Below are 27910 nucleotides of genomic sequence, written 5' to 3'. Positions count from 1 at the left end.
CCAAATATCATTCCCTTTTTTGGTTTTCATATTTTTAAATTTGTTTCTTATTGATAGACAATGTGGAAGTCATTCCTTTTGTGTAACATAATGTTCCAAAGTATAGAAATATTGTGGGATGACTAAATGTAGGTAACTCCAAATTCTTTAGGGAGAGGGTAATTTAGCCCTTATCAACCCAAATCAGAAGTTATAGTCTTGGGCTAGTGCTGTGTTATAGTGGGTTAATCTGTGGTCTGAACCGCCAGCATCCCATAGGGGTACAATAGAGTCCTGGCTGCTCCACTTCTGGTCCAGCTCCCTGCTAATGTGCTGGGAAGGCAGGGAATGATGGGCCAAATGTTTGGCTCCCTGCACCCACGTGGGAGACACAGATGAAGGTCCTGGCTCCTGGCTTTGGCCTGGCCCAGCCCTGGTCCTTGCAGCCTTTTGGGGTGTCAATGAGCAGATGGAAGAACTCTCTCTCTCTCTCTCTCTCTTTGTATGTCACTCTCTCATTGTAACTCTGACTTTCAAGTAAGTAAATATTTTTTTAAAAAGAAAAAGAAGCTATAAACTTTACTTACCATTCTGTTCCCAGAAAGTCTAAAAAAGTCTCATCTTAGCACCAGTCATTGCATTCCTTTGATAAAAATGGATACTTGCATATCAGCATGAAATTTGCATAATAGAATGATTTTCCTTGACGGTGACAAGTATTCAGTCCATCCTACATTTGTGACACCATTTTTGTCATTGTTGTGAATTTCCTTTACAACAGAGACTGACCTAGGTGAGAGACCATATGCAGAGAGCCTGAAAGGAACATTAAATTTAAAATTTAAGTAACCAACATTGAGGCAGTCTGAAGCATTTAGTAGCAACTAACTGAAGTTCTTTGGGTCTCATAGCTTTAATAAAGGAAATGAAGATGGTAATATGAGAGTACATTAAAAAGATCTTGGAAAATGAAATTGAAGCCTAAGTTTAAGTCAGTGCAAGAAATTTGAAATCCATGCATATTAGAGATTGCTTTTAATTTCTGTGGTAAAAACTATGAGTGGATTTAGAAAATTTTCTTCACCAAAATGAGCTTAACTTTTCATTCCATTTTCCATGAACTTTTTGAAGTCAATTTATATATGCTTTATAAACCCACAATATGTGTAAGTCCTCGAATAACTGTAATAAAAATGTAAGCCTTTTCATAATCACATTACTACCAGAAGTTTTTGCAATAGCATTGAATATTATAATAAATCTTATAACAAAAAGGGAGTACATAAAAATAGGCAAACAAAAAGAAAGAGAACATGACAGCCAGAGATCTTTTTCTCAACTTAAAAAATTCAGTAGGGCGGCCAGAGCTGTGGTGTGGTGGGCTAGGCCATCACCTGTGACACTATCATCCCACATGGGCACTGGTTCTAGTCCTGGATGCTCTTCTGATAGTTTTCTGCTGTGGCCTGGAAAGGCAGTCACAGATAGCCCATGTCCTTGGGCCCTTACACCTATGTGGAAGACCCAGAGGAAGCTCCTGGCTTCTGGCTTCAGACTGGCCCAGCTCTGGCCATGGCAGCCATTTGGGGAGTAAATCAGTGGATGGAAGACTTTTCTCTTTATTTCTCCCTCTCTCTTTAATTCTACCTCTAAAATAAATAAATAGAATCTTTTTAAAAATTCAGTAGGAGAAAAACATTTTAATGCTTACAAAAAAGGGGAATATATGCTTGTCCACACAGTATTGTGGGCCCACAGTGGACAGAAAGTTTAGTTTCAGTGTGGCAAATTCAACAAGGCCTCATCACCAGGGTAGCCTTAAAATGAGGCCTTGGAGCTGGGGACGTAGTTCAGCAGCAGGTTCTCTCTTAGAAATCAGCTCAGGAGCCACCTTACTGCACTTTCTTGTGCAAAACAGTCATCTACATGATTTTTTAAGTCAGATTACCTGTGTTCAAATCTTTATGCATTTTCCAGCTGCATGATTTTGCCTAAGTTATTTAATCCCTGTGTTATTCAATTTCCTAATTTGTAAATTAGAGATCACAGTATTGATCTCATAAAGCTATTACTAAGATGGAGATAAATCCTTAGCATAGTAAGCTCTCACTAAACGTTGGCTGTTTTTGTTCTGTTTATCAAATTGTAAATGTATTAAAAATTCCTGTGGCCAAAAATTGAAAACCAGTGATGCTGTTCAGAGATGTGAGGTAGCCCATGGGTATACCAAAACTGAGACAGACAAGTAAGTCATCCCCTGCTCTTTCTTTTTCTCTGTCTTCTGTGCTTGACTGTCTTCACTTTCCAAACCTCACACTATCTAAGGCCCCTTGTTGCAACACTGGTTTGGTGCTTGAAGATTTTTCCTTCCCCTTCTTTGTGATTATGGGCTTAGAGGTTCAAGATTACAGGAAATATATTAAAAATGATAACAAAGTTGCATTAGTAATGGCTTAATGACTTTTTCTTCTCTCCTTTTCAATAAAATGTGTTCGGTGAATATAATGAGCTTAAGAAGCATGGAAAAAAGACTTTATCTGAGTAATTTAATAAAAAATTACACCTCATCAATATCAAGCCATTCAACTTACGTATTTAGAGCATACAAATCACATTCACTTATTACTGAATGCACTCACAGCAGTTTTATAAAGAGATATTATTTCTTATATTTTATATGTAATTTTGTATTTTTTATAAAGTCTATTCAGTTTTATATTTTGTCAGGAAAAAAAAAAAAACACAGCTGTAGATGATCTCACCTGCCTATGGAATTCAGATAGAGTGATCCACCTAGTTACTATCAGTCCATAAATTTCTGTGGATATCTTATCTGTCTCATCTCTCAGTACCCAAAGATCCTCTTAAGATGGGCAGCTCAGTGTTCACTTTTTTTTTTTTTTTTTACCAGACTCTACCCTTTCTGTCCTGAGAAATTCTAGTTTTCTAGTCTTCTGCCTCTAACTTGCTCCATGAACCACCCTCAAACTCCTTCCTACAGGTTGCTCAGATTATCCACTGCTTTCAGGGTCTAGGCAGGACATGTGGGTGCTTTACACAGGTAGTTAGATACAGTCACAAGGGGGATGATAAAAGTAATTAGCCCCCAACCTTGAGAGAAATGTGATGAATTGGAGACAGGATTAAAAAGAAAGCCTAGAGTGTTCAGTTCCAGTTGGCCCTTGACAAGTGAGGGTGACATTTTTTTTAAGAGTTATCCCCCACTTTTTTCCAAAAGAACATAGTAAATGGACACATATGTATATTTCTAAATTTAAAACATGAGTAATACTTTAAAATTGTTTTTAAAATATATTGTACAGACATTCCTTAGGCTAGATTTAATGTTTGTCAGCTGGAATCTCTTTTGTTTAGCTAGAGATGTTTAATAGCAAATAACATAAGCAAGCCATAGCCCTTTTATGATTGACTACACCTCATAGAGAAACTAATGAGTTATGCAGACAATGTGTCTCTACTGTATTTGACTACAGATCTCTCCTCTCCCCTGGGGTAAGCTTGAGAAGAGAGGGGTGAATAGAAAATACAATTATATCCTGCTACTCACAAATTAAATTCCTCTGACTCAGTGTTTTCTCTAGATGTGGTCGCCAAAGTTCTTAGTTTTCCACGAACAGTCCTTTTTCACAATTGTATTACCAGTGAACTTTTTCATACGCTAAAGAAAACAAATTATGTGGCCACACTAGTTCTGGGTAACACAACCATCATAGCTATTGACAGGCTGAAATGACATGGACGCAGATGGTCAAGTCAATAATTGCTAAGTATTATATGAGGTAAAGTGTAGAGTCCAGACTCAAGGCCAGTTTAGCTGGCTCTCTAATAAAAACCCTTTTCATAGTCCTAGTTGTTTGGGTTTTATATTAAACCTCAGAGTTCTGTTTTTCAGACCCTGGGACAAATGCTAAGAGGAGTAAAATGTACTCTGGCACATTCCCTAAGAAGTCACAGAACATAAATTTTAGCTGAGATTTTTCTGAGGTCAAGGATGCATACTGGCCCAGTTGTCTCCTTGTTTGGAAACCAAAGACTAAGCATTGTGTTATACATAACAATCACCATACAGAAGGTGTAATTTGATGATGCATCTGTTAAGAGAATTGGAAAAACCTAGAATAGGACTAATAGTTAGGGAGACAAAACTAACTGGCATAAAAGAATCAGCGAACAATACATGGTCCTATATAATTAAGTGCTAAATTATTTAGGAAGGATGAAGGAGTTCGGAAGAGACTTTGTGTGGGGTATTATATTCAGAGAAGAGGTGGTACATCAGCTGAGCCTTGAAGCACTTGGATGATGAGCAGCAGGTTGAGAACACTCAAGAAAGAGGAAAAGAGGTAATTTGGGGAATGTTTTTGGTGAGGCATTTCAAGGACTGTATTTTAACCCAACAGAAGGTTTGTGCTGAGAGAGAAATCTGTTGAATACATTATATTAGACCAGATTATGAGAATTTTTAATGTTTAATTTTATTTTACCCATATATATACATAACTGCACATAAATTCATAAATGTGGCAAAGTGTATACTTTTGAATGCACAGTGCTTATTTTTATTTTCCCCAGTTTTTGGCTCCATTCTCTCTCTCTATTTTTCCATCCAGACTTATTAACCTGCCTGCCCAAAGTAACAACATAGTATGCAACTTTCTATAGGTTATTTTGTTTTTGTACTAAAATAATTGAGCAGTCTTTGTGGTAAGATAAATGAAAAACAACTATCTTTCTGGGTATTAATTTTTTCAGTGTTTTGCTACCAAGACCAATGATGCAATAAACACCTTGACATGTGGATCATTATTTATGGCTGTTTGTATAGGATAGACTTTTAGGAGATGGATTATTGGTTAAAATAGGCTATAATTCTTCACTGTTCCAAACCAATGTATGAGAGAATCTTCTTAACATCTACAAATATAGGTATTATGGCTTTTTTCCATTTTTACTAATCAGAGGAGTTTTAAAAGACACCTTGTTACTTTTATTTGTATTTCTATGACTACAAAAAAACTTCTCCAATTTAAAATTATTTTGGATTAGCATATAAGTATGTGGCTTATAAACTCTCTAGAGTTTTCTTTTAGTTATTTCTGTTTCCATCTCCTTTTCTTTTCCTTCTTTACAAAAATTTTATTTATCTATTTTATCCATTAGTAAAATCAGGGAAACAGACTGAGAAATACTTAAAGTATTATGGAAGAAGTGATTTATTATATTAATAAGAACATATCTAGCTGTAATGGTTTAAAAAGAAAAGTTTGAGGATCAGGAAAAAGTCATTAACAGATCTTGGGACTCATTGGTAGGGCAGGTAGCTTAGAGATAGCAAGGAATCTGAAGAGGGATCATGATGTAGCACTGATGGAATGGCCTATGGAAAGGCTTTGGTATTTGTGCCTACTTGAGGGTTGCAATTTCTATAGAGAGAAACAGCTAGACAAAAGAATAGTGGTTGGCTATTATGTTTCATCACCTCTGTGTCATTCTCTTATCACCTCTAAATTCAGAATGTAGTGACTGCTTTTCTTCAGCTTTCCAAGTCATGCACAGATTTCTGATCAGCTTCAACCTGGCATCACAAAAGGAAGGGGATTCTAAAAAATATAGTTGTAGCCGAGCAAAGTCAACAAAGAATGGATGTGACAGAGCATATATTCAATTTTCATGAATGTTGACCCAATGCAAAATGTTAATGCATGCTTCTAAATGTATGTTGAATGAAGTTCATTGATTGTTAAAGGAAATCTAGATTTTGCTTCTTTGTTTACTTCTGCCTACTATATCGTTTATATTTCTAGAGATGTGTGTGCTTCTCTCATTATATTTGTTACTGTATTAATTTCCTGATTGTATAATAGCTTGTCTTTGTATTAAATATGGAATGGTTTGTGCATAAAATACTATGTTTTATGTTTTTGTAAATTATACTTGAAATTTTACACACTATATCTCTTTAAAGATTTAATCCTAATTTGAAATTCCACTTTAACTAATATTAACATTGTGACTCCTTCTTAATTTTTTGTTTGCCTTTTCCTGAAATCACTTTGCTCAATCATTTTAATAAGTTTTCTTGAATACTTTTCTTTCTAACAAAATGCGTATCTTGAATTAAGTTGATTTTAGTGGAAAAATTTAATCTGTTCATATTTTTGGTATTGGCTGATAAACTTGAGTTTATTCATTCCATTTTGCTTTACATCTCTCATTTATTTTTTGTTGTTAACTGTACATTTTCTTTATCCTGTTTTTCCCCTGGTTTAACAGAGATGCACTGCATTTAATTTGCTTTCTTCTTGAACAATATTCTATTCCTTTCCCAGTCATTAAATATTACTTTTAATTTTCCTTATTCTCATAATGGGATAATTTATGCTAAATTATTTTGTCATTCAGGTATGTGCTCCTGCTTTCCTCCTACTTGATCTCTCCCCAACAACAACAAAAAATAATCTTAAGGCTATTTTAACCTGCCATTTTCCTTTCTCATTCTCTATCCTATGGAGAGACATTTGTAATGTTTTTACATCCTTCTCTCCTAACTACCTGGATTTGACATGTGAAGAAATAACGAGAATTTTTACATCATTTTTTTTCTTTTCAAGAAATATTTTAGTATCTTTAGGAATTGAATTAAGTCATTCCTTACACATGTAAATAAAGGGTGTGTAAGCTAAATATTGCTCAAAATATTACAAATCCTCAAATATCTTCCTATGCTTGAGAATAAATCACATCTTGTGGATCTATGTGATTCTAAGATGAAATCATCTTTCATCATCAATGTGAAAAAGCTATTCTAGCTTTCCATATTGTAAATAAGAAGTTTCAAGCCAGGGATGCCAAATTAGCCTAGAGGTCAAGATACCAGTTAAGACACTTATATCCCACATTAGAGTACCTGAGTTTGATGTCAGGTTCTGTTTTTGACTCCAGCTTTTTCAAGGTATATGCAGACCCTGGGAGGCAGTAGTGATGACCAAGGTGACTAGGTTCCTGCCACTCACATAGAAAAGCTAGCTTGGGTCCCTAAACCCTGGCTTTGGCTGGCCCAGTACTAGCTCTTGTAGACATTTGGGGATTTAACTAGCAGAAGGAATCTCTCTCTCTCTCTCTCTCTCTCTCTCTCTCTCTCTCTCCCTCCATGTGTGTGTCTCTCTGCCTCCCCAATAAATATATTTTATTAAAAATATGTATACATCCATCTCTTTTCTGTTTTTGTTGTTAGCATTGTACTAGTTCTATTTGCAAACTTGTAATATCCCTTAAAGGTCAACAATTTTAATAAGATATATCAGGATATGTGTTGTCTCTTTACCTTTCATTCTAAATTTGTTTCAATTCCTAAGAATTTTCTTTCTATAATTAATATAGTTATTGCTATTCTTTTAAGGATCCATTCCCCTTTCTCCTTACAGTACTCATATAACTTCTACAATAGCGTTTCTTGTTCTATCTTTTAAGTTTTAAAATATTTTCCTATCATTTCTCCTAATAATTCTGCTCTTATTTACATGATGTTTCTTTCCTTCTCTCATCTGGGTCACTAATTAGTTAGAATTAAAATTCTAGCAATTACAATCAAATTATTTTTTGTATTTTTAATTGAAAGACATATTCATTTACTCCAGAAAAATCTCTTTGTTACTTGCTCTTGAATATAAAGAAAGACCTGTTTTTCAATTAATACACTTATTTTAAGAAAAGTTTGATATTTACAAAAATGCAGAGAATACTCATATGTCACACACTTTGCTCAGTTTACTATTAACATCTTACCATTAGCATTCATTATACATTTATACATTATTATTAACTTAAGTTCATGCTTTATGCAGATTTCCTTAGCTTTTTCTAAATATTTATTTATTTGTTTTTATTTGAAAAGTAGAGAAACATAGATATTCCAGCTGCTGGTTTACTTTCCAAACACCCGTGAGAACCAAGACTGAGCCAGGATGAAAGCAGGAGACCGCAATTCAATCTTGGTCTTCCATGTCATTGGCAGGGACTCAAAGTCTTGAGCCATCATTTGCTGCCACTCAGAGTGTGCATTAGGAGGAAAAGATAGGAAGCAGAAGAGCCAGGACTAGAACCAGGCACTCTGATATGGGATGTGGAAGTCCCTGTGGCAATTAACCTGTCCACCAAATGTTCAACCCTGATTTCCTTAGTTTTAACTTCATATCTTTATTTCAGAATCTCATCCTATTTACCACACTACATTTGAATGTCTCCTTAAGCTCCTTTAGGCTAAAATTATTCTTCAGATTTTCCTTGTTTTCAATGACCTTGACAGTTTTGAGGTATATTGGCCTGATACCTCTTTTTGGTTTTGCTTTTTATTTTTATTTATCTAATTTCTTATCATATGAATGGGTTACAAATTTGGGTGAGGAAGATCACAGATGCTAGGAGCCATTTTTGTCATGTCAAAGGTACATCTCATCAATAAGATTTGTGACTATAGATGTTGCTTTTAATCATCTGGGTGATTTTTTTTTATCAGATTTTTCCACTGTAAAATACTTTTTTCCCCTTTTCCATACCAAATTCATTGAAGGAGTTTGCTGTGTTCAGCCCACACCAAGGAGTGGGGAATAATCACTCCCCCATTCTTTAGGGTAGAGGAGCTCCTAATTTTTGTGTAAATCTTCTGCATGGGACATTAATCTGTTTTACCTTATAAAATGATTTTGCCATTCATTTATTTATATCAGTGTGGATTCATCAATGTTTATGACTTGGGTTAGAACACTTCTATTTTATTTCAACTTTTTATTTTTGGTCATTGTGACCTCTTCCCATTGGATTCTGTGCCATTTTGACTTCTTCACTGATGTGTAAGTATCATCTTCCCAGTCCTAGAATTAGATATTTATTTAAGGGCCCCAGTTCATTTTATTGGAGAATGGCTTCAGAAACTAAGATCTAGGGTGCTAGGTGCTTAAAAACTGTTTGTTTGTTTATTTATTTTAATCTATCTCATACAGAGAGAGAGAAAGAAAGAGAGAGAGAGCTTTTAGCTGCTGTTTTATGTCCCAAATGCCTGCAACATTTAGGGCTGGGCCAGACCAAAGCCAGCAGTCTGGAACTCCATCCAGCTCTCTAAGGTAGGTGGCAGAGGTCCTAGCATTTGCACCATCATCCACTGCCTCCTATAAGGTTATATTGAATAGCTGAGACCCAATCCAGCAATCCATTATGGGAAAAGGATGTCCCAAGCTTAACCCACTGTGCCACAACACTGACACCAAGGTGCCAGGTATTCTTTTTGCAAATGGGATTTATGCATTTCAAATCTTTTGAGTACATCTTTCATTTCTTTTGCTTTTAAAATATAGTCTAGAAATTGATGCATACTTTAGCAGTTGTATTTTATTGTGCTTGTGTTCTTATAGTTCGGTCTGATTTGTCTATGTCTTCCCATTTAGAATCCTTTAGATAGTTTTGCTTCCCTGGTTTTATTAGGGTGGTTGTCTCTTTGTTGACAAATACTAAATGACTGGATAGCCTACGGATGAGTACATATAAAACAGTGTCTGTAATTTGCAATGCGTTGGTCCTGTTTAAGAACTCATTTAGTCAGTTCAAAATATTTTCCTGTTGTCTTGCATCCTCAGGGAAAGTCAAGATTTAATATTTGTTGAACCAACTCTTGAACATAAGAAAATCAATAATAGTAGGGAACAACTTCCAGAATTCTGAAGTAAGGGACATAATTTTTTCCCCTTCATTATAGCAAGGGGAATACTGACAAAAATGATAAAATTATTTTTTAACATTTTGAAAGCTTTTAACAATCCAGTTAAGTTCATTGAAGAGAAACAGATGAATCTTTACAAGTACTGTAAGGTTCCTGGTGTTTCACTTTAGTTATTCCATCTTCCTCTTACTAGCTCTATTGTACTCTTGAAATTCATCTTTGCAATAATGATAGCTAGGACAATCTGTCTCCTAGCAGTCACTGGTGGGAATAGAATGAGTTTGGAGCTTACTATGTACCCTAGTGACATATGTATATACCCCTTATACCATAATGACATTACGATCAAAATCTGTACGTGAGCATCCTTTTATCCTTATATGATCTGAATCAGAGACTGCAGATAGGAAAGGCCTCCCTATAGAGTGTCAGAAACAGCCTGCACCAATGTTTAATATCAGTGTTGCCTGAGATACAAAAGAGGTTGAGGTGAGTAAAATGGAGGATGCAAAACATACAGGAAATAATCCAGGAAATATGATGTCCACTGGGGACTTTGGAAAGTTTCAACATATTCTTGAGGAATCTAGACAGTCCCATACATTTGCATGGGAACATGCTCAGAAAAAAAAACTGAGGCAGGCTTTTCTCCTCTTCAGCTGACCTTGACACTGTATAAGCAGCAAATGAGGGTATTGGTGGAGTTGCAAATTTCCCACCACGTGTTCCCCAACTTACAGCTTGAGATCCTCAACAAACAATGACATGCAGCATTTCAGAGCTTTAAAGGAAATGCCTGTCAAATAAGCTGGCCACTAAATAATTCAAACAGAGAACTTAATGACAGCACAAATTATACAGACTTTATAAACTAGCTCAAAACAAAATTAGTTAAGTAAACAAGCAAACATCAACAAAAACAACAATAAACAAAATCTGTGTTAGTGAGATATATCCAGAGAAGCAGAACCATTTGGGAGGATAGATAGATAGAAAAAAAGCAAGAGCAGACTTTAAGAAATTAATTGCCTGGAAAAAAACAAAATCATGAAGCAATGCAAATACACAAATTTGCATGAAAATCTCAAGAGGTAATTAATATACTGGACTTATGTTAAAGTGTCTTATTAGAATCTTCTATTAAGTAATAAACATTTGAAGATTATGGAAAAATAATTTATTCAAGCAAATATTTGATCAGCTTTATATGTCAAGCATCTTTTAGGAATTGTGAGAAACAGAAAAGTGAGTCAACATAAATTCTACCATAAAAGATTTCTTTGGAACTGGGAGAAAAGTGTATTTTAACTTTCTAAAGCTTTATAAATCTATTTCATATAGAAATATAAAAATGTTATGAATTGTTATTCATACTCTGTAGGAGTCAGAGGAGGTTAAGGTTCACTTTTAACTGACATTTTAGTGCATGGGTATGTCTGAAGGAAGTTTTCATCCAAAAATAACATTGCTCTATGTCTTGAAGGATGTGTAGGGGTTGAGAAAACTGGTGAGTAGCAACAAGAGTTTTAGGACACTTGTTCAAGTGGAGGAAACAGCAGCAGCAAAAGCAAAGAAACCCGTGAGGAAGAAAATCATTGAGTCAAGAGTTTGTAAAAGACAGTTTTAGAAACAATATTGGAAAGTACTGAGAACAAACATTGAATTGCTTGAGTGTTAGTAAAAGGCACATGGACTTGCTTTTTGCAGTTTCTTTAAGCTGAAATGCATTGATTTTCAGTAGCTTTATTGATGTACAAGTAGTGTGCAACTGACTGCACATATTTAATGTTTGAGTGAGGTCGAGCATATGCAAACACCCAAGATATTATCTGGATAATAGATATGTCCAATGAATGTTTGTAGAAAAGTAGGTGATGGCAGATAAAAAAACAAACAAAAATAATCCAAAAATCCTTGACGTGATTCTGCACACAACTTGAAGGAGCAGTTCTTAGGGTTTTGAGCAGAGGCATAAGATATGAAGTGTTGGTTATTCCATCATCACCTCCTTTGTCCCGTACATCTACCTTTTCTTTTTTTATGTACAAAAGATATTTAGATATGTCTTTATTTATTTAGTTGAAAGTCAGAATTACAGAAAGAAAGGGAGAGAAAGAGAGAAAAAGAAGTCTTCCATCGGCTGGTTCACTCCCCAAGTAGCCTCAATGATCAGTGCTGAGCCAGCCCAAAGCTAGGGGTCAGGAGCTTCATCCAGGTCTCCTATATGAGTTGTAGGTGCCCAAGCAGTTGGGCCTCTTCCACTGCTTTTTCCAGGACATTAGCAGTGAGTTGGAACCGAAGTGGAGCAGCTGGAAACTCAAACCAGTGCCCGCATGGGATGTTGACATAGCAGGTGGCAACTTTACCCACTAGGCCACAATGCTAGTCTCCTACCTCTCAATGATTCTATTTTTTTTTTTTTTTTTTTTTTGGACAGGCAGAGTGGACAGTGAGAGAGAGAGACAGAGAGAAAGGTCTTCCTTTGCTGTTGGTTCACCCTCCAAAGGCCTCTGTGGCCGGCGTGCTACGGCCGGCACACCACGCTGATCCGAAGGCAGGAGCCAGTGCTTATCCTGGTCTCCCATGGGGTGCAGGGGCCCAAGCACTTGGGCCATCCTCCACTGCACTCCCAGGCCACAGCAGAGAGCTGGACTGGAAGAGGGACAACCAGGACAGGGACAGAATCCGGCGCCCTGACCAGGACTAGAACCCGGTGTGCCAGCGCCGCAGGCGAAGGATTAGCCTATTGAGCCACGGCGCCGGCCGATTCTATGTTCTTAAGAAGTAATTTTGTGTTTCTGAATCTTAAAAGTGCTGTGTGATAAGATCTCATTGGGCTTGACTCAGAGAAGGTGGAAGTTGGTAGTGTTCTTCCATTACTTTCCCATAATCACATTGATAAGAAGTGTTGCTTCTGAGTGTTGCTCTGGGCATAAAAAAGTTACCCCAAAAGTTTGTATGTAATGGAATTATAAGGTTAATTTGGGGTGGCACATTGTGGCACAGTGTATTAATCAATTGCCTACAGCACAGTCAGCTCATATGAATGTCAGTTCAAGTCCTAGCTTCTCCACTTCCAATCCAGCTCCCTTCTAATTCCTAGGAAAGCATCAGAGAATGGGCCAGGTGCTTGTGTCCCACCCACCCATGCTGTAGACCCAGATAAAGCTTCTGGCTTCTGGCCCAGTCTGGCCACTGTAGTCATTTGGGGAGTAAACTATCAGATAGAAGTTTTCTCCCCTTCTTTCTCTCCCTGTCTCTCTGTGTAGCTCTGTCATTAAGTCATTTAAAAAATAAGTAAAAAGTCAACTTATTTTGTTGCAAAAATGTTTTGAAATTCACACAGTTATTTCATGGCACTCATTTCCCATGAACTTTATGAAGATTCCTCATAATCATGGATTTTAAAATTCTTTGCATCAGGATTAGGCTTTTTTTAACCCTATGGTCCATGAACCTTTGAAGTACCCTTTTATATGCAAATGTAAAAATATGTAAAATATTTTACTGTATTTCCCTTGACTTTGCATAAGAAAAAGGGCAATTACTCAGGATAAAATAAGCATTTTTCTGAAGTTATTTTACATTTTTTAAATTAATTTCTTTATTCATTATTAAGCTGTGTGACAGAAACTACACCAGTCTCTTAAGAAATAGATGCTCTACACTCAATATTCACTCAAGTAGACCATACTATTTCTTTGATAATGTCTTCCAAAGAAAACTAGCTCCTTTTCTTTGTTTTCTACTCTTTGAAGATAACTCTTTGCCAATTTGATTTTGCTAATTAATGCCTTAAATAACCGAGTTCTAGAAGGGGAATAATTGATAAAAGAATTGGTAACTTTGTTTCTGTTACAATTTAGAAGCAGAATTGGCAATTCCAATTTTAATTAAAGCAGTGATTCAAGATGCAGAGAGTCAGTTTCAGAATGCTCTGTAGGTTTCTTTATAGAGCACACAATGGGGAAACACAATTGGATATGCTGAGGGCTTTAGTTCATCATTCAAAGGAATAAAAAGCCATCCAGTTTCTTACCTCACTGGGAGGCAAAAGTTAGCAGGAGGTCTGGCAATTTAATTACTCAAGGAGGATGGGAGACAGGTGTGGGTTGTGGGAGGGTGAGAGTCCAGAAGCTTCCATAAGAACAACAACAAATAAAACCTGGATATGTGACTGAAAAAGAAAAGGTGGAGGTGTAGCAATGTAGATATGTTAGCTTTGCAATGAAGGGAGGGTACTTGAAGTTCAAATAGAAAATGGAATTAAAATATAAGTTTATTTGGGTGCTAAACATTTTGAAAGCCATGCATATGCAAGGGCTTAAAAAATTCATGGAGACATGTACTATGAAAAGTCTCTACATGAATTTCAAATAAATCTGAATCAAGATAAATTTATCTTTTATTTTCATGCCCTATAAATTTTTGCAGTACTCTATGATGTACATATTTTATATGAAACCAGTACTCATGTATTTGTAGAAAGATATGAAAATGATGGAAAAATATCAAGGTAAAAAAATCAGCCCTAATCCTAACTTGTAAAAATGTTTACTCTAGGCACTCAGACATGTTTCCTTGAATTCTCTTTTCTTTCTATTTTGCTAAACGCATTCAGCATCATATTGTATATTACATTAATCATATCCCTTCACTGAACATTATAAAAAGAAAATTGTTCTTATGCTGTTAAAATTTGTAGTGGGATATTTAAAACCAAAAATAGAAAACAAAATAAAACAAAACAAACAACCACCATTCCCCCCTCCCCCCAACACACACAGTTAGGCTATCTTTCCTAATAAAGCCACTTAGTATTCACTGGTAAATTTTCTACAAGTTTCAAAACACTTCCTTTTATTGGATCACAGGAAGATTTTTCTCAGGAAGGCCTTCAGTAAACCCTCTTTCTGTATTCCCTACTTGCAACACACACACACACACACACACCCGAGGAATCTTTTCCTCCTCTTCGAAGTCTTTCCTATAAAGCAGATGGTGCATAAAATTTCCAAGGCCCCTCACAAAGCTGTTCCTCTAGCAACCTTCTCTAAAAGACTGATTTTAAAACAAGCAAACATGTTCTTTGAATCCCCTGTTAGTCAATCTGGCAGTCCAATCCTGAATTGCTTCTAATTTTAAAATAGGAATTAATTTTATGATAAGATAGGTTAATCATAGATGCACTGCAGGGGTCAAGGGGCATTGGTTTTAGAAATAACACCAAACTTCTTGCTTTTTATGAAAACTAATAATTTCTAATGAAGTTCAAAAATCTAGACTTTCTTCCAGTTCTAACAGATACACCCTTGTTTCCTGCTGAGTTGCAGTTTGGGGAGTGGGTTGGCAATATCAGAAATCTGCAGAAACAAGGGTTCTGGGAAGTTGAAGATTTCATCTATGCCTGGAAAAATGGAACATAAACTAATTTTCAACGGATCCTTCTGATAACTAATTATATTCATGCTCATATTTCAAAAATATTTATGATTTTAATACCAGTGATTTTAAAAGGCTTTAAAAAGGCTTGCATTCCAGGGGTCATATTTATAACTGCAACTAAAATTTATTAGATATTAGTTTCCTGCCATGAACTAGTCCTTAATTAAATTATCTTCTTTAACCTTCATCTGTGAGGATTGGGTCATATTATACAATTTGATGAGTTGAGACAAAGCAGAATATGAGTTGAGTTCTATCAAAAATTTACTGGCACATGAATAAAGTGAAATAGCAAGCATTTTCAGGCAGTTCCCTTTTTGCTGTTAGTTTCATTGGACTCATCTATAAAACCTATGTGGAGAGTGTCTAAGGTGTGTTCCACACTTTCATTGAGGAGTAAACTCCCACAAAGCTCACACTTTGTAACCAACTGTTCCCTCAGTGCCTGCACACTGAGCTTTCCACGGAATGCTCAGCATTGTCTTACTGAAAGACCAGGTGGTACATTAAAGAAGACAACACAATCTTTGCTATTCCTCCCACTGAGACTAAAACCCAATTCCTCTCTTCTTGCTTCAGCTGACTGCAGGGCCAATTACTCAACAATCAAGGGAAACTGAGTGGTAACTGCCAGGCTAAACCTAGCCAGCGTATAAACCATCATGAGAGAGAATTATAAATAGTGTTCTTAAGTGTCTAGTGTCAGGGTAGGCTGTAGTGCATTCTTACAAAATTGAAACATCTCCTTTGTCAAAGTTATGTTCCCCTTATGGCCCTTGTACTGTGCAACCACAGGTGAGATCAAAGAGCATCCAAAGTAGCTCCATCTATGTGGGATTTTGATCATTTTTTTTTAACAGGCAGAGTAGACAGTGAAAGAGAGAGACAGAGAGAAAGGTCTTCCTTTTCCATTGGTTCACCCCCCAATGGCCGCTGCGGCCGGCGCACCACACTGATCCAAAGCCAGGAGCCAGGTGCTTCTCCTGGTCTCCCATGGGGTGCAGTGCCCAAGGACTTGGGCCATCCTCCACTGCACTCCCGGGCCACAGCAGAGGGCTGGACTGGAAGAGGAGCAACCGGGACAGAATCCGGCGCCCCAACCAGGACTAGAACCCAGGGTGCCGGGGCCGCAGGCGGAGGATTAGCCTATTGAGCCAAGGCGCTGGCCGGGATTTTTATCATTTTGAAATTTCTGTATTTTTCTCATTTTCGTCTATTTTATTTGGATCCTTTATCTTATTTTGAGTTATCACACAGCCTTCAAAACCCAGAGAGCTAGAGGCTTTACTGTGATTCTGTTCAGTACTATATTCTATCTTCCAGAAGGAACAGAGGCCTGAATAAGGGTGCTATGGTTAGAGGAGGAAAGAGGATACGGAGATTATAAGGATAGTGAAAGTTACTGCACTCCTTTGGCCATTAGGCACCATCTCGCTCAAATTAGGTGTTGGTCTAAGTAGTTTTGAGAATTCTTTGATACTACAAAAATAATAATATTTGAACTACTTTATTGGGATTTGGGGATGATGAAATTAAACATCATAGACAGTGTTGAGCACATGTTCCTTGGCAGTTAATGAATGGCTCACTGTCAAATATGATTCAAGCTCTAAATGGCTGAAACAGAAGAGAATTCAAATAGCTGGATGCTAAAGATTAACACAGTTTATCTAATAAAACTCGATAAACTGTGGTGGCATCCCTGCCTCATATTTAAGTTTGAGATGGAAAGATGACAATGTCTCTGCATATGCCATTGCATTCCTCTCAAAACAGAGTACCTTTGCCCTTTCTTACAAGTGAAAGTATTTGGGGCCAGCATTGTGGCATTTGGGGTCGCCTTCAATGCCAGCATCCTATATGGGCCCCAGTTCAAGTCTTGGCTTCTTCACTTCTGAGCCAGTTCCCTGCTAATGTGCCTGGGAAAGCAGCAGAGGATGGCCCAAGTACTTAGACCCCTGCACCCACGTGGTTAGGCTCTTGGCTCCTGGCTTTAGACCAGCCCAGCTCAGGCCATTTTGGCTATCTGGGGAGTGAACCAGAGGATGGAAGATTTCAGTCTTCCATCTTCTATCTCTCCCTCTGTCTGCCTTTCAAATAAATAAAATACATCTTTTTTTATATATATATATTTTTAAACTTTTATTTAATGAATATAAATTTCCAGTGTACAGCTTATGGATTACAATGGCTTCCCCCTCCCATAACTTCCCTCCCACCCGCAACCCTCCCCTCTCCCGCTCCCTCTCCCCTTCCATTTGCATCAAGATTCATTTTCAATTCTCTTTATATACAGAAGATCAATTTAGTATAAAGATTTCAACAGTTTGCACCCACATAGAAACACAAAGTGAAACATACTGTTTGAGTACTAGTTATAGCATTAAATCACAATGTACAGCACATTAAGGACAGAGATCCCACATGAGGAGCAAGTGCACAGTGGCTCCTGTTGTTGACCCAACAAATTGACACTCTAGTTTATGGCGCCAGTAACCATCCTGGGCTGTCGTCATGAGTTGCCAAGGCTATGGAAGCCTTCCAAGTTTGCCGACTCTGATCATATTTAGACAAGGTCATAAAAGACAGAGTGAGGATAGTAACCAATGATCCTAAGAGTGGCATTTACCAGGTTTGAACAATTATACAGCATTAAGTGGGGAAGAGGACCATCAGTACACACATGTTGGGAGTAGAGCCATTGGTGGTAGAGTAGAGGTTATGATTACAAAGGAATGAGGCCCAAGTGCACTAGACAGGGCCTAGAACAAAGGACAGAGTCATTATTAGAGGAGCTAAGAAAGGTGCTGTCTAAGCTACAATTAAGTTTTCTGATGGAGAGGAAAATAGAACCTGATAGAAGGGGCTTGATAATAATCTGGTGGGCTTGTCATCCACAGTTATATATGATCTGCTGCTCATAAAACTAAAGCGTTGTTGGTTCTGTGTTTAGCTGTCCTCCTATAGGTTCCTATGGACTTTTTCCAGCCACTTCTACTGTATTCAGTACTTTGGGATGGCTCTGTAAACAGATGAAGCCAATAATGTATTAACAGTACCAACTGAGAGAAAGTATGGTTAACTGAGGTTACTAAAAAGAAAAAGCAATTCAAATCAAATGGCAATCTACAAAAAGAGTTAAAGATTTTAAAAGCTATTATTAAAATTGCTATATTGGTCTATTATGCTATATTATATGTGTGTACATATTGTATGTCTACATGGGGAAATTTTATTAAGAGTTTTATTTTAAATGGCTTATAGATAAGATTGTCCATAAATTTAAGCTGCTAAAATCAATCAAAGATACATTTTAATTTGTGGGACCTGAATCTGTGTATCATATGTTTTAGACTTGTTGGTAGAAAGAAACTAAAAACATTTTAGATGGTTGTGCTTAAGTTTACTGGCTAAACAAACTACACCATGTTAGATCTTTAAGAGGTGTTTTCAAATACATGATTCTTAAAATTTATAGAAGGCATTGGACCTTCTGGTAAATGTTTTCTTAAGTTGTTATCTAATGGTTGAAACGGTTTGCTAAGTATTCATGTGATATTGCTATTGTCAGCAAGCGATCTAGGACTTGCTCCCTCATTTCTCTATTCTAAGCCCAACTTGTTCTTTCATTTCTCTATTCTCTTCAAGGTAGGAAACTAATTCTATTATGAAGGAATCTGTAGGATGCACAATTTAATCTTTAGACCTTATAAAAGAGATGGCTAACATTTTTCTGCAATAGCATAGCCAAAATAAGAACTCAAATAATAATCTCATAGCTAGATTCACTTCGCCATCAGCGAAGTATACAGTAAGTAGAAAAAACCTCCCTTTCAGACCAAAGGGAAAGAAAGTTTTAAAGTGAGAATATAATTTTCCTCATGGGCATTGTCTACCTTAGAAAAACCACTACAGAACATGCATGTGACTATAGACTTGTAGTTCAGGCCACCGAAGATTAGAGATGGGAAACGGGCACTCCCTTGACTTGCATCCTCTGGTCTGCTTTAACACAAACCAGGAGGAAAAGAAAGCTCGGCATCAGAAGCAATGGGTGGCAGGCCTATTAATGGCTGATCTGTACAGTGATCTGCCCTCAAGGAGACCCAACAGGCCAGTGCACTGCAGTGGCTTTCAATGTGGTAAGCCTGGGCTTCAGCAGAAGTCAGCTTGTGAAGAGCCCTGGCAGCTCTGCCAAGAGTTGGATCACTGGAAATGGACCTGCCCTGGAGTCGAAGGATGCCCAGGTCAGAGCCACAGATCTTAATGGCTCTAAGCTGAAAAGCCCTTCACTCAGCCCAACTTCCAAAGTGACCACTGCAGCTGAGGGGATGGTCAAGTAGGGTCAGCAACATTGCAGGCAGAACTGTAAATTTCTTGTTAGAGATGCCACCTGCCTTTACTTGGCCAGCTCTCCTCCCAGGCCAGCCAAGTAATGAAAGTCAACAGAGTGCCTTCCCCTAGGAGGTTCACACCTCCCTTAGGATATACCCCATGTGAAGAGATAGATAGGTCTGGGCCTCTGAATACATCATTTTTTTTAAAAGTACCAATATTTCGAGACCAACTTTTAGGAAGTCAGTGCTATAATAGCTACCCTCAAAGACTGAAAAAGAGAGTGTATTACTATCTAGAGTTACGCTTGGATTTATTTAGGGTCCTTAAGAAAAACCTGACTCTTCTTCACCCATCAAACCCCTGCGCACCACGCACCCTCACTGCGGCACTGGACGTGAGGAGGATGCGGGGTTATTCCCAGAGTAGCCGCTAAGGGGAGCAGGACGCTGGACCGCCCTCCCATGTTGTCATGACAACGCCACTGGCGGGCGCTCAGCCTTTGGAGCTAAGTGCGGGCTAAAGCAGGTGTCGGATTGCAGGGCGCTAGAAGACTCCGGGATCCCCTGGCGCCTCTGAGAGTCTGTCCTCTGTTCCACTGCCTCCCTCTCGGACAGCTCCTACCCGGCGGGGACGCGCAGAGTGAAAATGGTCCACCACTCAGGCTCGATTCAGTCTTTTAAACAGCAAAAAGGTCAGTTGGGATCCTGCTCCCCCCTTTCTGTGGGTGTCACATCCCCCTCTGCATGCGCTTGCAGTTGTGTAGGAGCATCCTTTGCAGGCTTCTGCGACACAGAGGCGGGGAACTCCGAAGTTAAACACATTTTCTTAATGCCTCTTTACTCTGCATCCTGAAGGAATCTGATTTTCTGAGCCACTGTAAGGTGCCCGAGAGAAGTGGAATTAGTCATTTCAGTACTTGATTTAATGTCTCTCTCTGCTAAGTCTGTGTCAATGCGTTGCAGCAAACCCTTTTAGCAGGGGTAGACCGAATATCCCAGAGTAATGCTGTGAGGTCTGGTGACAGAAATGGATGATGTTTGCCCCCATGTGTGAGTCATCTGTCTAGTAAGCTTCACAAAGGCAAGTCTCCTACTGGAGGCGCATATGAACAATCATAAGACAAATGAATTCTTGGAGAGTTCCAGAAGTTGGCCTGTCCCAACTCCATAACTTCCTTGGGAAACTTAATTTGTCCATGTCCCCCCATGCTTACTCCTTGGTTTGGGGTTTATGTTATCGTTAAATTCCTCTTTTGGGGGCTTTCTGTTATCTCTTGCAGCTTCTTCAAATTTTTTGCTGGATTTAGTGACAAAAGTCTGTGTCTGTGTTTGTGTTTATATATCCATATATATGTTAATACATCAAGAATTCCTTCAAGTTATCCTTTTTTGATCCTTGTTCCTTATTTCATTTAAAAGGTGTTTTTAGAGAGTAATTTTAGTCACATTCACAATTTTTTGGAGTTTTATTACCCAGAAGCATTCATTTAACAACATAATTGCCAGTTCACTGAATTAATAATGGATAGTTATGTCTTAGGTCACCACATGGTTCTTTTAAAATGTGAATTATGGAATGATTTGTTGCTCTTTCAATGTAAACATCTGCTAAAACCTCCTTACTTTTACCCTTGATATTATCCATATTTCTTTTGTCAACAGTTGTTTCCATGAGCTATTTATTACAAAACAAAAGCAAAAACCCTGAGTGGAAACTGCAGAGTTAATTTAGGAGACACTCCTGCGTAAGGAAGGATATTGGGCTGAATGAGCTTCCAATTCCATAATTCTATATCCTATTCAAGTTAAAGTTCTTTAGGATCATTCAAATGTATGTTGAAATTGGGAGTGATGTGAGAGACTGTGGGAGTAGACATAAATTTTAGCATGTAACTCTCCAACTCTAAGCGTTCCAAAGAAAATTAAACTAGTTTAAGAAGTTTACTCTATTTGCTCATTATTTTAAACACACATAAACTTCCAGTGAAGGCAAAGTTTATACAAACTGCAACAGCCTCATAAAATCGATATCTTCTCTGACACATGGCTGGGTGATTCATTTCTAGAACCTAGAACCTTGGAAAGTTCCCTCAACAAGTTATTGTGTATGGGTACATATTGCATTTTTTAAGAAGCAAATAATTCCTGGCTTTAGGACCAAATATCTTTATTAAAAGTGATACAAAATTATATAAATCCTGGAACTTGAAATTCTCTCCTTTATGATGCAGGATAAGTCATTTATTTTCAAGACTTTTCCTTTTTGACACAAAAGGCAACTTTTGCAAAAAGATTAATATGGAGAGGAAGAAGGGTGAGAAGGAGGAAAAAGTCATGTCTTAGCTCAGTGGTTCTGGTTAATTGCTTCTTGATCCTGCATGAACATTAACAAAAGACCTCACTGAGGACTAGCAATTTTCAGTAGTACTTCTGTACATTAAAGTGGGGGAAATTATGTACTAGCATTCTGGCTTGTACTTGTAATTAGCTGAAAAATCAGCGAAGGGTTTAGCTTCTTTAGACTTTGCTTTATGAAAACATTAAATTCCTCACCCCTAGGGGCTTTTATCCCCCTCTTTGTATTCTGTATGAGGGGTAGTTGGCAATGTGGAGGCAGAGATGGTTTCTTCCTGGGCTAGATAAAGAGGAAACCTCTGCTGTTCATTCATTATTAGGAAATAACCTAGTTATATAATCCCATTTCTGAAGTTTAAATTTGTTTTAATCTGGTGTGCTCAATACATTTTTAAAATTTAAATTTCAACTTTATCATACCTAGAAATAATTGAAAGCACTAAGAAAACACTGTATTTGTAAGATTTTTTAAATATCTGCTTTCGCTTGAGAAACAGACATGTTGTACATTTAAACTCTGCACAAGACATGGGGATTCTCCAATAGATGTGAAAAGTATGCAGTAGTCAATCCCTAATTTAATTTCTCTCACTGATATTATGCAGTCTTATTCAGCGAATCAATACTGATGCCAGAATAACTATCTGTAAAATGAATTTCTGTCTGCAAATCCAAATTTCTTACTAATTTGTTTATTTGTTATGAGCCCTGCATTTAGATCCTACATTTTCTACTTACCACTTATGTCTTTTAGTATCTATCTTGCATAGTTATAATGTATTTAGCAGTTTGTCTAGCATACAACTGGTGCTCAAAAACTCAATGAATAATGATGGCAATTATTACTATCCCCAGAATCATCTACCTTTTGTTGATTCATTACAAATAAAAGAAACTCTTAACAGTTCCTCTATAACTTTCATTTTCTTTTCCTTTTGCCTCAGTTTTATTGCTTTTGAGTTTATCTGTAGGAAAAAGAGGGCTCCTCACCTTCTTAGAAAGATTGCTTACCAGTCTTGAGTTATAGTGCATAGTCTATCTCACTCATATGCCCATCCTTAGGAAAACTTCCCAAAAATTGGCATAGAGAAAATTTAGATATCTAACTAAATTCACAATTTTAAAATTACATTGCCAGGAAATGAGACTTATTCACACTCTATTCAACACATATTTACCAAGCTCTTTCTGTATGTAGGCCAGAGACTGTACTTCGTGATAGGATTCTCTAGAAGACTTTTATTCTTGAAACTGTTAGTGCTAACTCCTCCATTTCCACAGTACTTGGTACAGCAGGAATTCTGAGAGGTTTGCTAAATAAATTTATGAGAATTTTGTTTTGTGAGTTTTTCTTTGGGGGGAGGCAAGAAATGTTGACATTTTGTTTCTTGGCAATACCAGTTGATTCGTGCTTCTGAAAAAAGACATCCATGTATTCTGGTTTTTTTTTTCTTTCTTTCTTTCTTTTTTTTTTTTGGACAGGCAGAGTTAGACAGTGAGAGAGAGAGAGAGACAGAGAGAAAGATTTTCCGTTGTTTCACTCCCCAAATGGCTGCTACGGCGCACTGATCTGATCCAGGAACCAGGTGCTTCCTCCTGGTCTCCCATGCGGGTGCAGGGCCCAAGAACTTGGGCCATCCTCCACTGCACTCCTGGGCCACAGCACAGAGCTGAACTGTAAGAGGAGCAACCGGGACAGAATCTGACGCCCCAACTGGGTCTAGAACCCGGGGTGCCGGCGCCGCAGGCGGAGAATTAGCCAAGTGAGCCACAGCACTGGCCTCTGTTGGCTTTTATTCCACTTTAAACCCCAAGATTATTTTAGCTTATTTTAGCTGGGTGTGGTGTGGGGCGTGGAAGCAGTTTGCTTAGTTTTGATTTCTCAATGGTAAGTTGAAGTGTATTATGGTTATATATGACTGGGAATGCATATTTGCTTTTGCCTGAGTACATCTTGGAAGAACACATTAGCAGCGATTTCTGGGGAAAGTCCAACTCTGCTTGTTAGCCTAGCTTGCTCTATTTCCCCTGACTTATGATGGACTTATGTGTCATACAAGAGTGGGCGAGAAAAGGACAATGATAGTTCTGGCTTCTGGTAGCTGTTATTTACCAATATAGCTACCAAGCCTTACAGAGAAACCATAGGTCACATCAAACACAGCCTGTCCCAAAAGCCTTGAGTTTATTTGGATTGGCAGGAACTGTTAAGTGATGTATCATTATCTTAAAAGACATCTGGTTAAGCATAAAAAATGTTTTTTCATAATTCTGTAGAGCCAACACTTTCTACTCCAATAAACAGTTTAATAATAATAATCTTTCATGATTATATGGGGGCTTTTAGTCTGCAAAGAACTTTCATTCTCTCTTTTTCTGAATAAATTATTTTTTTATTGCAAGTGACCACCTGTCAAATCTTTTAGCTTCTGTTCTGCTTTGTGCCAGGTTTCTGTTTCATGATATGTGGATGGACAGTCCTAAGAAAATACAATTCAGAATCTCTGATTCAGCTTAAGCCTCCTTTCTTCTTCACTGATATTTTTAGACTTTAGAATCTTCCTATACTCTTTGAAAAAAAAAAAGAAAAATCAGAAGCCTTTTATACAGCCAAAGATATTCATTCACCCATGTGTTTTAAATCCCTCTGGCATTTTCACAGCCTATTTTTTTAAAAAATTTATGACTGAAGGACAGATGCACTGTTTCTTGAATCACTATGCTCCTAAATTTGTATTTATGAAATGCATGAAGTTTGTATACCTTAAATAAAAGACTTCTGGGTAAAAAAAAATAATAGAATAAAATAAAATAATTCCAAATTAGATAGGGAAAAAATGTTGGGGAGATCCTCTAGGGTCAGAAGTTATACTTGTCTCAGACTGGTACTGATCATCAGCCTGGATCATCAGAAAGAATTGCATCTCTCATTTAGAACCCCTTGGGACTTCTGCTCTGTCCTTTGATTCTTACCCTTCTCTTTCCTTCCTTCACAGATTTCCTTAGCTATTTAGCACTCTATTTACCTATTGACAGTAAGAGTGAGCCAAACTACAAATAAGATAAATGAGAATTTCAATTTCCAAAGAAAACACATATGTGTGGGATCATTTCTTTTAAAATCCTGCCTATCTCTGGACTGATATTGTAGCACAGTGGTTTAAGCTGTTGTTTGCAATGAGGGCATACCATATGGTAGTGCTGGCTATTAGCCTTCCAATCCAGCTACCTGCTAATACACCTGGAAAGCAGCAGATGAAATGGCTCAAGTACAAAGGCCTCTGATATCCATGTTCTGGCACAGTCCCAGCCATTGGGATCATCTGGGGAGTAAACCAGCAGATGGGAGATTTCTCTCCCTCTCTGTTTTTCCCTTTCTCTCTCTGTCCCTCCCTCTGTCACTCGGCATTTCAAATAAATAAGTGAATAAATCTTTAAAAATAAAAATTAAAATCCTGTGTACTTAAAATGGCTCTGAGGAAATATGGTGTAAATTCAAAATCTGAGTATTGATGTTTAAAATGATGGATTGAATTAACAAGAATAGTATGCATTGTGTGATAAATACATGTTCTGTTATTAGTAATGAAGAGAAATGATATAGTTTAAAATAAATTCCATCCAGAGTAATCATAAAATAAGAAATGTGGGTGCCTTCAAGCTGTCTAGAGTTCAGTTATCTGAACCAGAACATTCCTCACACTTTCCAGAGACTGAAGCTTTAGTTTGAATCTGGGATTTAGCGTAATACATGGTACATGGATGTTACTTAAAAAAAAAAAAAGGTTGATGGTTATAACTATGAGTGTACATATGTTTACAGAATATTAGTATAAAAATTATGACTTAATGGAATGAGATGTGTCTTAAGAGCACTGACTCAATGTTCCCTGTAATGGAATCTTGTCATTACCTCTGCAACTTAAGGCATTTACATTTCAGAACCATGGGGTCCTTAACAACACCGAGTAGTAGCCACCTCTGAGGATTGTAGTGGGTGATGATGATAACAGTAGAACTAGCTTCTAATATTGCGTGGATTTGACTATCCATTGTCCTAAATGCTTAAAATTATATTGAATTATTTCATATGTGCTAAAACTTTGATTCTTATATTATTTTTCCTGTATTCAAGGTTAGGAATGTGAAGTGTAGACAACTGTTTGCATCGTCAAGCTCTCTATTCACAGGTGATAGAGCTGTGTTTTTACACAGTTCTTCCTGATTCCAAAGTCCACATTTCTAACCACTATTCATCACATAAGGAAGCCTGGTTGCTGAAGGTTTTGGGGAGCGTATAAAATTTACACAGGGAAGCATCCATTTCCATCTGATTTCCATCACCAATTGATGTGCTTCTTCTCCAAATGATACTGGAATTCAGGTTAGAGTTCAATCATTTTCCAGCTTGACCACTGTTATTATGATATCTAAGATGGAAACTCTCAGTATAATCATCTCCATATCCCATATGACTCTACAGTTTGTCAGAAGTTACAGAAGTGTGAAATTATATTTTAAACCTGGCTCTGCATTAGCACAACTATCCTGGTTATCCTTTCATTTTGTTGCCTTTCTTCTTAAATTGCACTGCAAGTCACAGTTACTTTAAATTCTGACTATGTTCAACCCAACAAATGTGTAGGAAGCCTTAACGTGATTCAGGATATAGATTCACCATATGCAGTTGACTTGTGGAGAAAAGGGCTACCTGAGTTACCATCAAGGTTTTTTGCCGAAAATATTTTGCAAATGCATGGAATTACTTGTGTACACATTTTATCATTATATTTACAGAAAAATGCTAGCCTGACCAAAGGCATCTCCTAAAAATAACTTCTAAAATTGCATATATTTTATGTTTGGCCTTGGGGCAATATAAACAGTCATTTGCATGGCAGAGTGATGGTTATTTTGTTAATGTATGCACAAGATATGGTTTACTTTATCTATCTATGTTATTTTAAAAAAAACATTTTATTTATTTGAAAGACAAAGTAATGGATGGGGCAGAGAGGGAGAGAGAAAGAGAGAAAAAAGGTCTTCCACCCACTGGTTCACTTCCCAAATGGCCACAACAGCCAGGGCTGGGCCAAACCAAAGCCAGGGACTGGGAGATTCTTCTGAGTCTCCCACGTGGGTCCAGGATCCCAGGCAGTTGGAGTATCTTCTGCTGGTTTCTCAGGCACATTAGCGGGTAGCTGGATTGGAAGTGGAGCAGCCAGGACTCAAACTGGCACCCACATGGGATACTGGCACTGCAGGTGGTAGCTTAACGTCTATGCCACAACATAGGGCCTTATTTATTTTCTTTTTATTTGAAAGTGAGAGAGAAAGGGAGAGATTCATTCATCTTCAGAGTCACTTCCTAAATACTTGCAACAGCTGCTGGGTTGGGCCATGTTAATCTAGGACCTGAGTCTTCCACGTGGATGGCAGGAACCCAATTACTGAGCCATCATATGCTACCTCTTTCTTTGTCTACACTTAGCAAGAAGCTAGAGTTGAAGTGGAGCCTGGGTTTAAAACAGGCACTCCAATATGGAATGCAAACCTCCCAAGCAGCAGCTTAACCACAATACCAAACTCCTGCTGCCAAGATATGTTTTTAGATACACACTCCATCACTGCATACTATCTTGAGCAATTTATTTGATTTGCTTTTGGTCATTTTCTTAGACCTATTTCCAGTTTGCAAGAACTAAAGAATTGCCTAGTATTCTTATTAAAATGTTAATTATTCAGTCCCTCTAGAACTAATGAATTTAAAAGCCTTGGGAGGATTCTAGGAATCTACATTTAAAAAAAAAAATTAAAAATGATTTAATTATTTATTTGAAAGTTAAAGAGAGGCAGAGGCAGAGAGAGAGAGAGAATCTTCCATCTGGTTCACTCCCCAAATGGCTGCAACAGCCAGAGCTGGGCTGATCTCAAGCCAGTATCCTGGAACTTTGTCCAGGTCTCCTATGTGGGTGCAGGGGCCCAAGGATTTGGGCCATCTTCGACTGCTTTCCCAGACATTAGCAATGAGCTGGATTGGAAATTGAGCAGCCAGGATTTG

The 27910-nt window shown here is 37.6% G+C and overlaps 1 protein-coding gene across 1 annotated transcript in view; it reads left to right on the top strand.

Annotated features, from left to right (window-relative positions):
* Positions 1 to 27910, top strand: part of ANO3 (anoctamin 3) — a 418996-nt gene that overhangs the window by 106694 nt on the left and 284392 nt on the right. The window contains 1 exon segment of the mRNA XM_062198061.1: positions 2849 to 2860. Within this exon segment, the coding sequence (XP_062054045.1) occupies positions 2849 to 2860 (12 nt within the window).

Source organism: Lepus europaeus, chromosome 7 (assembly GCF_033115175.1).
Source record: "Lepus europaeus isolate LE1 chromosome 7, mLepTim1.pri, whole genome shotgun sequence".
NCBI classification, from domain to species: domain Eukaryota; kingdom Metazoa; phylum Chordata; class Mammalia; order Lagomorpha; family Leporidae; genus Lepus; species Lepus europaeus.
The sequence above is the reverse complement of the archived record's forward strand: the minus strand, read 5'-3'. Positions and strand labels throughout refer to the sequence as shown.